The sequence below is a fragment of the Rhipicephalus sanguineus genome, chromosome 5 (genome assembly GCF_013339695.2).
Source record: "Rhipicephalus sanguineus isolate Rsan-2018 chromosome 5, BIME_Rsan_1.4, whole genome shotgun sequence".
Lineage (NCBI taxonomy): Eukaryota > Metazoa > Arthropoda > Arachnida > Ixodida > Ixodidae > Rhipicephalus > Rhipicephalus sanguineus.
The window spans coordinates 101,891,831-101,904,476 of NC_051180.1; the positions used below are offsets into that span (position 1 = coordinate 101,891,831).

The following is a 12,646-nucleotide window of genomic DNA, read 5'->3' on the forward strand; positions in this document are numbered from 1 at the left end:
TCTCCCCAGATTCCGCGTCTTCATGCGCGTCATGGCATGCAACAGCGTGTCTGTGGAGCTGGTTTGCCCGTGTTCGTTGTTTTGTGTTCTCGCGGCAAGTTCCGCGACGAGTGCGGAAGGGCCTTCATTGTGCAGCGATGAGTTGCTCGTCGATGAAGTACGTCAAACACCCATTCTCTAAGACCAACGGCGCCATGTTGGAAAATCAGAGCGGTGATTGGCCCGTCGTAAAAAACGTATATTACCGAAGGGCTCAATGTGAACACTCGTGGTCGCTAGCAACGTAAACGGACGTTACAGTAGTTACACGATACGACACTTATGACAGATGCGACTGCAGTCTGAACGTTTACCCGTACCTTAGACACTAAGCAGCGTTTGCGTCGAAATGCAACGCTAGCCATCACTTTCCGCGGCGTTACGAGACGCGCGCCAAACCGGACTACTTCGCGTAGCAGTGCATGTGCGGACGCTCCGCCCCCGTAGCTTTCCCTTCATTGCCACAGAAAGTTGTCCGCGAGTGTAAATTAGTCTCGAATCTCGCTGCGATTCACAGTAAAAATTCAAAAAGAAAGCGCACACATTCCGTTTGTGTGTTTTATTAGGGAGTTTTAGCTTGTAACGTATACTTCTTTATGTTACCGTGTTACCGGATACCGGATGGAATCTGCGCATGCGCGAACCTTTACGGAACGTAACGGTTTACGGAACGTAAACTACTCGCCGCATTGGCTTTACGTTTACGGCCCTATCTCGCAAATCCACCTTCGTTCGTGGCTACTCGCGATATCCGCTTCGCGGAGACCCAGCCGCCGAGTCAAAATAGGCCGAAGTGCGAGCGCCACTTACGATCACCTTATTGCAGCCGGATTACCGAGGCTAGAGCGACGTAGAATACCGAATCCGCAAACGTGAGAGGCCTAAAGACGCTGACAGGCTGGATAGGTGGCGCCATCTAGCGGGGCCAAGGTGTACCAGGCGAGCACAAAATTTGTTATTGCAGAAACATCGGGCATTCTACACCCAATGTAAATGCCTTGCAGCGGCGTTATTACGAATGAGTTGCCTTTTTAATCATTTTTTTCCCCTGAAGAACACTAAGCGAAAACAAATGTGTCCATGATTGTGGTTGCGAGAAGCATCACAAGATGTCGACACCATCGCCTGGTAACTTGGTATTGCTACACCCCTTCGCTTATACCGGGATACTGCACACGCTAAAAACCTCTTTAATATGATTTTGCCGCAGCGTAACTCAATATTATCTAAATTAAATGTAGTTTAAATGCTGTTATCATCATCATTTAGTGGTTTGCGCAAACGTAAAGGTTTACGTACGTACGTAAAAGTTTACGTTTGGGCAGCTAAAAAACCTTACTAAAACTCGAGTTCCGGTAAAACGGTAAACGTAATCCGGTAACGGTAACGTAAAGAAGTATACGTTACAAGCTAAAACTCCCTATTATTTCACTCAAGCTTTATTCATCCATTCAAGCAACAAATTACACAAACTACACGTCGTGTCAAATAATTATCGCAGTGTCACGTGCTACTGTTGGCGACGTCAGAGCACAGACGTCTACGTAGAGGAGCGACGTCACAGCACTACCATCTACGTAGGGCCATTCCACCATGCACGTTATCCCCTCATCTCTGGGCGCGCGGCCGCGAGAAGAAGGGCAAGCAGCGTTCAGCTTGAAATTTGATCAATTTACGCGGCGCGTAGCGTTGCAAATTTTGGCAGACGTAATCGTGAACGCCCAGTGCGCGCTCGCGCTCGTCGGCTCAAAATTGTCAAACCTGGTGAGGGGCCCTTTAAAGAAAGCGTCGCGTAAAACCAAATAAAGGGTCCCCAAGCTGGCACCTGGTCAAGTAGCGCCAGCTAGGGAGGATTGGAAACAACTGACAAACGCGTAATCTATGTCCTCCGAGATTTCAGGAAGCATCGATCTCTAAAGCCTTTACCCATCTCGACTCGCTAAGCCTACAGCATCGATTATTTGACTATGAATCTCAAAAACGGTGCCAAACATTGAGGAAGGAAAAATAAGGAGAGGCCCTGACGTCACATTCGTGAAGCCTCCACATCGCAAACACCCGCATCGCCTCCTAGCGAAGGAGCCTCGAAACATTTCGCGATTTCCGCCGTGTCGTTTGCAAGCGCATGCGCGATTCGAGCCTTTTTTTTTTTTTTCGCCGTGCAAGCGGCGGGCGGCGCCGCGGCGCAGTCGATTCACGCATGCTGCTCCTTGCGTGTGTTCTTTAGGAAAGCTACGCACTGCCCAGCTGTTGCGTATGGCTGCGTATACCCGGTGCAAATCGCGTGCACTGCGGAAAGTACCGGGTGTCACTTTTCATGTGTACGTATACGTTCGCCTCATTGCTGATCACTAATGCATGGTATTTGCATGCGAAGCTCTCGGATCTGCGCTCTGTTGCTTCTTACTCATTGTGTCAACTCAGAACACACGTGAACTTTTGTTTTTGGCGTCTGACGCGCCGTACATAACATGCGCCGAAGGCATCGTACGTTTTTAGAGGCTGTGTCGTTCAACGAAAGGGCAATAAACTTATGTTGTTGTTATCGGACTACGTGATGTATGTATTGTGCGGTGTGCGCTCGCTGCGTGCTTGTTGTTGTGTGCGTACTGGAATTACAAACTTTACGTGCACGATCGCGTATACAATACAGCGGTGTCCTCTTTTCGACGTGAAGTTACGTCAACTATAGGTTGGCGTTGCGCCGAATAGCTACTACGTTCACTCCATATACACGAACAAAGAACCGCTAATCCGGCAACAGATCGGGAAATCGGTGATCGGGCTACGAGAAAGGGAAGGCCTAACGCCCAGCAGAACGCGTAAGTCACTGCTAGGTGAGTTCGAATACGATGATGCAGGGGCTGAACGTTTTTGATCACGGCACGTACCGGTATTCAGTACTGTTGCACAAAAACGCTCCACGAAGAATTTCAGCACGCAGCGCTCGGGCCTGCCACGCACGAACAGCCTGGTAAACGTCTGCTTGCAACATTTTGCGGCGTGCGAACCGCACAATACGCGCTAAGTTTACGCCGGGACTACAAATCTGCGCAGAAGCTAATCACCGCGGAGAGCACGCCGCGGGGCGTCTGCTGTTTTGTTTGCCCCATACCGGTTTGTTTGCCCCATAAATCTGACGTCACTTCCGCCACACTTTTCGCAATGCATTGAAATACGATAGGGCCTCTCCTTAGTATTCCTTCCTCCATGGTGCCAAATCGGGACGAATACCTTGCTGTCAAAGCTTAAAGGGCCCCTCACCAGGTTTGACAATTTTGAGCTAACGAGCGCAATGCATACACTGAGCGTTCACGATCGCGTCTCCAAAATTTGCAACGCTACGCGCCGCGGAAATGGGTCAAATTTCAAGGTGAACGCTGCTTGCCCTTCCTCTCGCGGGCGCGCGCTTTAGAGAATGAGGGGATGACGTACATGAGAAAATAGCCCTACGTAGATGGTAGTCCTGTGACGTCGCTGCTCTACGTAGACGACTGTGCTCTGACGTCGCCAACAGTAGCACGTGACACTGCGATAATTATTTGACACGACATGTGTAGTTTCTGTAATTTGTTGCTTGAACAGATTAATAAAACTTGAGAGAAATAATGAGACACACAAAGGAAATTTGTGCGTCTCTTTCATTTTTTTTTCGTGAATTGCAGCGAGATGCGGGGCCAATGTGCCTCCCTTTCCCATGCGTTCGTGCCCCCGCGGTTAGCGCATCGAGCAGACGCCAGCCCTGGAAACGAAAGTAATGTTCTGGCGCGTTCGAGCACTCATTAGAGAGTTTTAGTACTGCGTACGTATCGTACGTGGCGGCGTTGCGTACGTAAGGACGCCACGTTTTGCGCAGTGCGCATGCGCAGGCCGCAACGCGCACGTATCGCGTTACGTACGCGGCCGCTACGTACGCACGCATGCGATGCGTGCGTGCGTACGTATGAGGTGGTCGCGCCGCTCTCGAACACGTTCGCGACAGCGCGAGACTTCGTTTCGCAAAATGGCAGCATCAAAGGCGAGCACCGGCCGGCTGTACTTTTCCATCGCCTATGATTTGGCACTTCTGCGCGAAGTAAATGCGCACAACCCATTTCAAGATCCCTCGCGGTGGGAAGGCATTGTGAAGAACATGAACTTTGCTCTGGGAAAAGTGTTTAGTGCGCGCGCCTTGCGCGAAAGGCTGGACCTTCTGTTGGCACAGTTCATCGCAAACGACCGCGCCAGCCTCAGAAAGTGAGTACTCAAGTTTTGATACCTCACGATGTGCTTCGTATGTCGCATGCGTACTTTTTAAGTGAAAGCTTTACCACGGCCGTGGCTTTACTGGCCTAGACGAGCGAGTTTTGCTGTGTATCTCTGCGTTGCGTTGAAGCGAAGAACGGATACCCCGTGACATGCCGCGGGAAACTTAGTTGTGGCGTTGCAATTGTGCGCGAACCTACAACGAACGCGTTCGTCGGCTCCTCTGTGTAAACCTCTTCGAATGCCTTTACTCAGCGTCCGAGGTGAAACGCAAGGAGCGTTGCAGAAGTGTACGCGAGCGCGAGCGTTTGAAGCGTGTATCCACACGACGGACTTCTCCGCGGAAATCTCTTCCACGGACGCGCCGGAGAAAAAAAAAAACATGGCGGCACTGTCTGAAGCGAGAGCTGCCCGCTTCGAATCTTTAAGCTCTTCGTAGCGCATTGCGTGGGCTGTTAGTCCCAAACTGACGATTGTGTCGGCTTTAGGTTTGGGTCCTCAAGCTTCGCCGGCAACGTATTCATGACAATTTGGTACTGTTTCCGAGCGCCGTACTCGTTTTCTGAGAGCTGTAGGCTTAGCGACTGCCTCTATTGGCAGAACATGAGCTCGGTGATCTGCGATAGCTACCAAATCTCAGAGGTCATAATAATGTGCGAATGCTTGCTTGTTCCTTTTTCCTCTAGATGGCGCGAGCAGTCTGAAAGTCTGTGAAAACACATTTATTGCTAGCAAAAATATTGAAGGTCTTTGTTTCCGTCTATGGCGTAGAGTTTCTGTTAAGTTGAAGATGGAGTTCGAAAGAAAGCGACGATTAGCTGCAATGGCTGTTGCTTTATCAGAATTAGACGATGACGCGTTCTTCTTTCCTGCAAAAAGACCTTGTTGGCAAAAGGAATACATCACTAACAAGCATCTGGGTATGCAACACCAACTGTACCGTGAGCTTTTGGTTAGCGACACCGAAGAATACAGGAGGCTGCTGCGAGTGTCAAGAGAGCAGTTTGTTCAGTTGCTGTCGTGCGTGGGTTCTCGCATAGAACGACAGGACACCGTGATGCGGCTTCGTCGGCTAAATCTAGGAAACAAAACGAAAAAAAAAAGAGCAGCGCTTCTTGCCAGACCTATAACCTTACCATTGGCGTTTCGTTTTAAAGCTTTCGCTTGCATAACCGGGCCTAGCCGAGCTAAGCCGCAGCCATTTTTTTACGACCCTTTTACGTGTCTATTTGTACGATTAGGCGGGTTTTCATGTCAAAGGCACTGCCTTCGTGCGAAGCCCGTCGCGGCGATTCGTGTAAAGCACGCGTAGGCAATGCTTGTGCCTCTATCATGTGCTCGCGGAGGCTCCACCATTGGTCAGGCGCTTTGCGCGCGCCGCTTAAAAGGCAGGTCTCCGGGCTCGCGTCTCAGATGCCGCTCCGCTGTTAGATTGAAATCGTTGCCATGTGAAACAGGCCGTCAGAGCCCTGATCGAAATGGGCGCCGAATATGTAGGTTACCCTATGTACAGCTGTGCTCTTTGCAGTACAAATGACGCAGAGTTTTATTAAATACACAGAAATAGATGAAGCTGTCTACGTATTCGGATCTTCATGTTATTCATGAATCGCATAAATTGAATTCATACTGATCAACTTCTCGACGTTGCCACGGTCTTTTCAAATTTTAACAGCTCACTGTGTTACTTCTAGGTCTGGTACCGAAGAAGAGTACGAGGAAAAAGAAAGGCTGCTACAGGAGATATGCAGCCTCGCAAAAGACTTCGGCTACAAGGTCAAAAGCCGCAAAGCGCAGTCCTCTGTGGGTCAGAGGGTCAGTGCGGCTGTGACCCGCGACACTGCCGCTGCTACGTTGGTGCCAGCGTCGCAAGTCGCCTTCGGTACGTAATGACACAGACAACCGGTAGCTATTTTGAGCAACGGGATGAATACCAAAGGATGGCAAATGCAATTGAGAACGACAGAGTTCTTTGAGTTGAAGAAGTTAAGTTCGTAGGCACAATATTCAATCAGCACGCGCAGGACAGGGAGATTATTCGGAGGGGCCTTTCGTCCTGATTTGGACATATAATGGGCTGACAATGGTGATGCAAATGTCATATGTTCTGGGAAATGTTATTGTGCAGCTTATCTATAACGTCAGTCATTATACATAGCGCTGTGTGAGTGATGGAAAATGTACGTATGCGAAAGGTAAGTACGCACAGGGGTAGCTCCTGTGCACGCTTTTCGCTACTATCTACTGATAGCATGGTTTCGCAGCTTTCATTAAGTACTAAGATCAAATCTAACGTTAGTAAATGATTGCACTTCACATATATGCCCCTGTGAAGTAAATGTTGAATAGGAGCAATGCTTCTGAAACTGTATGATTGAAACACCATCTACTGTATCCCACTGCCCAGAGCCACTCAGCGCAGATGCAAGTTGTGACGACGCATCTCAAAGTGCTGCAGACCTACTGGAGAGAATTGTACAGGGCACCGACATAGCTGCAACACCTGGCCCCTCGGACGAAACCACGACCATTGCTAATAACCCGCGGCAGGAGGCATCAACGAATGCGGACGACAGGCCCGATACTGAAGGAGCTGCCCAAGTTGTGCCTAGTAAGTACATAGCTGCATTTTACAACAAAATTCATTACTTTGCTCATTACTGTGTAATCATTACCATGCAGCGGAAAAAGTGAACACACTTGACTGGTACTCACTCGACCACTGCAGTGACATATAGCTGGGCTCACTGCAACTCACACAAGAAATCCCACTGCGCAGGCAGCCCGTGACTTGACGACAAAAAGATCACTCGTGCACGCTTAGGCCAACAACAGGGAACGGACTCTGTTATTTCTTTATTGGGACTACCTTACAATCATATCAAGTTCAACACATTCATGTTTCAACCACTCTGGCCAATTGACCGCTACTCTGAAATCGATGGCGCTGAGTGACTAGACTAACGATTTAAGCAACGAACTAGCATTCATATTTCTGTCAGTATCAAAAAGCTTTTGTACACCTAACAAAATTTAGTGTCCATTTTCTTTGTCACTGATGCTCGTTGCCGCCTGGTTTGAAATAAATAATATTGCCAACTAAATGCAAATAAATTTTAATTTTACAGGAAGACGCAGGGCTCAAGCAGCGACGGCTAGTGCGGACTATGAATTCATCGAGAAGAGGTGGAGACACGAGAGGGCCTTGAAAGAGAAGGAGCACGCGCTTGAGATGGAGCGTCTGGCCGTCGAAAAGCTCCGAATCGAGCGAAAGCAACAACGCTCTGAGAAAAGGCACGAGCTGAAACGAGAGAGAACTGAAAGAGAGCTGCAACTGAGAGAGCGGGAAATGGAAATTCGCGAACGCCAGCTGCAAGCACAACTCGACGAAGCGAGCCAAAGAGAGCAACTGTCGAGATTCCACAAGGCTACTCAAGACGCGATACTCAAAATTGTAGAAACGATTTGTGAAAAGTTGGCAAAGTAAAAAGCATGTAAATAACATTCGGCTGGGTTGACAAGAACGCAGACTAAATAATGTAACAGCGCTTGTGGCTGGGCCGGAAATCCAGCCCGCGACCTCAACCTTAATTTTATTATGGAAACATTTCAGTGTTGCTGAGAAGACACTTCGAGATTGTATACCTGAATTATTACAGCAGAAGAACCGACATTTGGGCGAGTTGGATTGCGTTAAACATGATGAGTGGTTTTCAGCGCAAACGGCGAAACACAAAGAAGAACGAGGAACACGAACACCAGCGTTCGTGTTCCTCCTCCTTCTCTGTGTTTCGTCATTTGCGCTGAAAACCATTCATCATGTTTAACTGAATTATTACAGTTGTACATTTTTGCAATAATCTGCCTTAAATGTGCTCCATGTGCAATACGTCTTTTTTTTTCTTTACTGTGTCAGAAATGGCGACACACAGGTTTCTGCCTGATGGCCACACATGTCACCAAACTTTTGACTCTACTATTCACTGGCAAGCAGACCTCGTCATTTTCGCATCACATTTGTTTTTAAATTGTTCGTGAAATTAGAGCTTCATAAGATGAAAGCCAGCTGCTTACTTCTTTCTCTTGAGTGTTTATTAAGTTTGTTTTTTGTTTCATGTCAACAATTTATGCTTGACAATAAAGGAAGAGAAACATTTCTTTTATGAGTACACATGGTTTATTGCAGCGTTACAGTTATGTGCAAGGCCACGCTTGGCCTGGATTTTGAAACGTTCTTGTGGTGGTGGTCTCGTACCGTTACACAAAATAGTTAATTGAGGTTTATATAGGTCACATTGCACTGCACTTAATGACTGGCAGGGCTCAAGTAATCTTGCAGGCAAGGTGGCTGCACATCAAAATATGTGGAGACTTGGTTACCATACATACAAGCATGGCAGTTGGTCAGGATAACAGCAACTCTGTACATGCGTGGTACGGCCTGTAGTAGTATCTTTTGGTTTTTTTTAAAGTCCACAAATGCAAATTCTGAGATAATCTTTCCGAATCCCCACTCAACGGCCTGTCTGACCGCACTCATGGATGAATTGAACTCTTGCTGGGTGGCTGTCAATGCTGCTCCTCCGTAGGGCTTCATAAGCAGTGGGCGGAGAGGATAGGCTGGGTCGCCGTATATAACGAATTCCTTGTCCAGTGTCAATGCTTCCAGCTTTTCATACAACTGGCTGTCCCGAAGAATGCCTGAAAAGAATGAGTTCCATATAATTAATCATTCTTCAACGCATTCAACACAATTCAACTGCAAGAACAACGAGTACCCGCATACTTTGTATGATTGTCATAAAATGACTGTATCTGTGTACGTGGAACTGAATGACGAACGGTCCGAGCAGGTTTCCTTGAACGTCATGTATAACGTTCTGACGGAACATAACTCACCAGCATCATGCCTTCGTCCCGGGTATGGTCCATCCAGCTGGCAGATGAGCCCATTTGGACACATCAAAGACTGGTATTTGAGCACATGTAGCCTCTTGTGCCCGGAAAAGTAGAGGCGCTGGTCTTGCGAGGGTCGGCATATGGGGCGCGCTGTACCGTCGATAAACGCCCAGCAGTTGCTCAGAGGAGCACCTTTACGATGAACAGCCTGGGGCAAACAATATCAACATGAGAACGCGCACTAATGTGTTCAACCTCGAAGGGATAAACAAAGAAAATATAACTTACCTCGCTCATAGCTTCCAAGTCCGAATGTTTGAGCCACGGGTGAATGGTCATATTGCTCAGGAGGCAACCGAAGTTCTTTTCGATGTGGTAGAGTACTTTGTTCGATACGCTCGACACCACAGAATAGTGACGTCCAAAGTATTCTTGCAGGTCACACAGCCTGTTTGGATAGGCAAGCCTCCGGAGACATATGCATAGGGCTTCTGTGGCCGTTACCCTCACTCCTTGGGCACTAGTGATGTACTGCGGCATCTTCAGGGCACGCACGAGCACTGGAAAGTCAGCTTTTTCGAATCGAAACTATCGTCGAAAACAGTGGCTCGACATTGAGTCCAGGTTCAGTAGGCCACCTCGCGATGCATACACCCGACGCCGCGGCGGTTCTTTCTCCCGCAGCATGAGTGCCTCTATGTCCTCCCAACTCAGGTACGCCAGGCAGTAGGGGTCCCAAAGAATACTTGACCTCACCATTGTCGAGGAGAGATCGCTGCACCTACCGCACGGCAGGTGAGAAAGCGCGAAAGTTTGGCGCGCGCGCGTTCACCGTCCGTTTTAAGTGGCTACGGCTACGGTAGCGTACTACAGCGGCTAAAAATATGGCCATAATCCAGCTAGCACACTTGGATTGGCTCAGATTGGCCGTCAACAACACGTACTTCTATATTGATCTACCAGATGGCGCAACACGCTTCACGTTCGTTACGTACGCGGGTACTACGGCGTACTAAAAGCCCATTTGTGGCAAACGACGCCACGTAACGCAAGGCGCTTGCGTGATGCGTACGTAGCACCATTCCGCAGTACTAAAACTCTCTAGTATGCTGATTTATTCTACCGCGTCCAAGTAAACGTTAATGCGGCACTGGCTCATGATACCGCCACTCTCGTGCCCGTACAAATGTCTCAACTTTCATGCTCGTCCCGCAGAAACAGGCAGTACACCACAGAGAACGCCGACAAAACGCCCACGGCCGCTACATAAAAACAAAGGTAGCGGCCGTGCAACGCCGCTCGCGTGCTCGGGCTGGCTCGGGCACGTCATGCGCACGTGACCATGCATGCGCATGACGTGTTCATGCGTATGTGTCAAGTGAAGAGGGCAGGGAAGGGATTTGCCTTGCTAAGGCTACACGGGGCGAGTGGCAAGGGTTTGAAACTCGTCTCCTCGCATCATGGTTTCGCGCCGCTACAAATTATTGTTTTTCTCAGCTCCTAATGAACCGATTTGAAAAATTCTTGCGGCATACTGCTCTTCATTCGGCACACAACAACTTCCAGCGTCTAACTAAAATTTGCTATGTGGCCTGGTGAGGGGCCCTTTAAGGACATGAATGTAAAGAAAATGGAAGCATCAGTTCGGAGCTTACGAGCTACAGAGCGCGCGGCGGCCACTTGATAGATTCGAAGTGGACAACTGCTTTTGGCAGTGCAGCCATATTTTTTGCAGGCGCGAGTGACTCGCCGGCGAGCTTGCCGTGCAAGCTGGACAGCTCTCGCGCGGGCGGCGATGGCCGACGTTCTACGGCACCGCGCTGTTGCGGCAGGCTTGCCGCTAGCGTGAGCGGGCCATTAGGCGCCCGTTCCCGCGATGAGCGACGTCGCAATTGGCGTCGGCGGCGTAACCGATATAGCGAACGAGGACGAAAGGGAGCGAACGCGGAGTCTGTCGATATCGAGAGTCACTGGCCTCCGACCTCGCTATCTTCCGTTATCACTCGCGCTGGCCCCTCGGTCAGAGCTCGTGCGCATGCAGGGACGGGGCTATCGGCGTTTCGCTTGGTTCACGACGTCTGCAATGCACAGAGTGGTGTGCCTAGCACTCCAGCGCTGGCAGTTTCTGTGGCAATATTTAACGAATGTTACGTTGCTACAACTGCGGATAGCCAAAAATTCAGACACACTTGGCGTTGCCCCAGAAATAAGCTGCGCTCAGAATTCGCATTAGGCATTATCGTAATCGTCGGAGCTTTTTTTTTTTTCACTTTCAGATGTACTAACAACTAGGCTTGCAGAAATTCCGTCTTTTCCTCTCCTCAACCTCTCCTATTCAGCTGTATTTCTTTGGAGGAGCGCAGTCGCAGGTTTAACATTCCCGCTCGTACTACTGTAAATCAGAACAATTTTATGGCGCTAGCACCTATACTACGTTTCATACAATGGGTGCAGCGCTGTAGAAGCTATGCAAGAAGTCCGATCAGCAAACTGTGTAACTCCGCGGATCTCGTGTTGGATTTTTGTTGTTATGAACGCTAGCGCGAGCCTCCGCGATTGAAACACACACACAAAAACAGAAAATAACGAGACGCTTACGACCCAGCCGCATGATAGCAACCGTATATTTTAATAAGGTTTGTTTATTTCTAAAGCACGAAACATCTTTATTTATTACTCAGCCTAGGAGGGAAAAGATAAATATATTCTGGGTGGCAAGAACATTGAACTATTTCTTAATGCGAACACATCTACTGCAAGAAGTCTTGCTAGCCTCCCCAGCGTTTCACTTGATGTGTGAAACGGGGTATAGGGACATTACGTTCCTTGCGGAGCATCCCAGATTCGTCACGGAGTGGGGTTGTCCATAATTTCTAAAATAAAACATGGAGGTGAGGGTTCCATTCGATAGATATGATATATGAGCATACAATTATTACATAATAGGGTAATTTAACACTCAGCAAAATTACCTAAAATCAAGTGAATAGGATTAGGCGCGATTCGAAACTACATAGCCGGAAAGATTGGTTCACCCTCAAGGAACATAGATAATTCACCGTTAGTGCGTACATAGTATCCAAGTTTAGGACTACGCAGCATCACATGTAATACTTAACATTACTGCGGACCTAACTAAAGTGTCCAAAGCTCATAGCCAAACTCCCATTATAGTTGGGAGGACAGCGTTTGCGGTGTTGGCCCTTCCCCAGTTGCCTGCGTACTTGCAAGAACACTCGCTCGGAAATCGTAAATACTGCCTAGATCTAGCACGCGCAGTTAACAGCTGCTTCTTCATGCGCCAAGACAGCTTCATGTTCGTGCTTGCTTGTTCTGTACAGGAAGTTCTCAATGGAAGCTTCATAATAAAGGGTCGAAAAGGAAGCTAATGAGCATTGCGTTGTGCCAGCGCGCGATAGATTCCACCAAAACGTCTTGCCCAAGTGATGTGAACTTGTGGGTC

At 48.6% G+C, this 12,646-nt stretch overlaps 1 protein-coding gene across 1 annotated transcript; it reads right to left on the reverse strand.

The window, feature by feature from the left end:
• Positions 1–8,464: 8,464 nt before the first annotated feature.
• LOC119394058 (uncharacterized) lies at positions 8,465–9,764 on the reverse strand. Its single transcript, XM_049415609.1, has 3 exons — positions 9,472–9,764; positions 9,184–9,391; positions 8,465–8,985 (listed from the first exon to the last, which is right to left on the reverse strand). Exons 1-3 carry the CDS (start codon positions 9,721–9,723, stop codon positions 8,591–8,593), a joined length of 855 nt encoding a protein of 284 aa, XP_049271566.1. The 5' UTR covers positions 9,724–9,764; the 3' UTR covers positions 8,465–8,590.
• Positions 9,765–12,646: the final 2,882 nt, after the last annotated feature.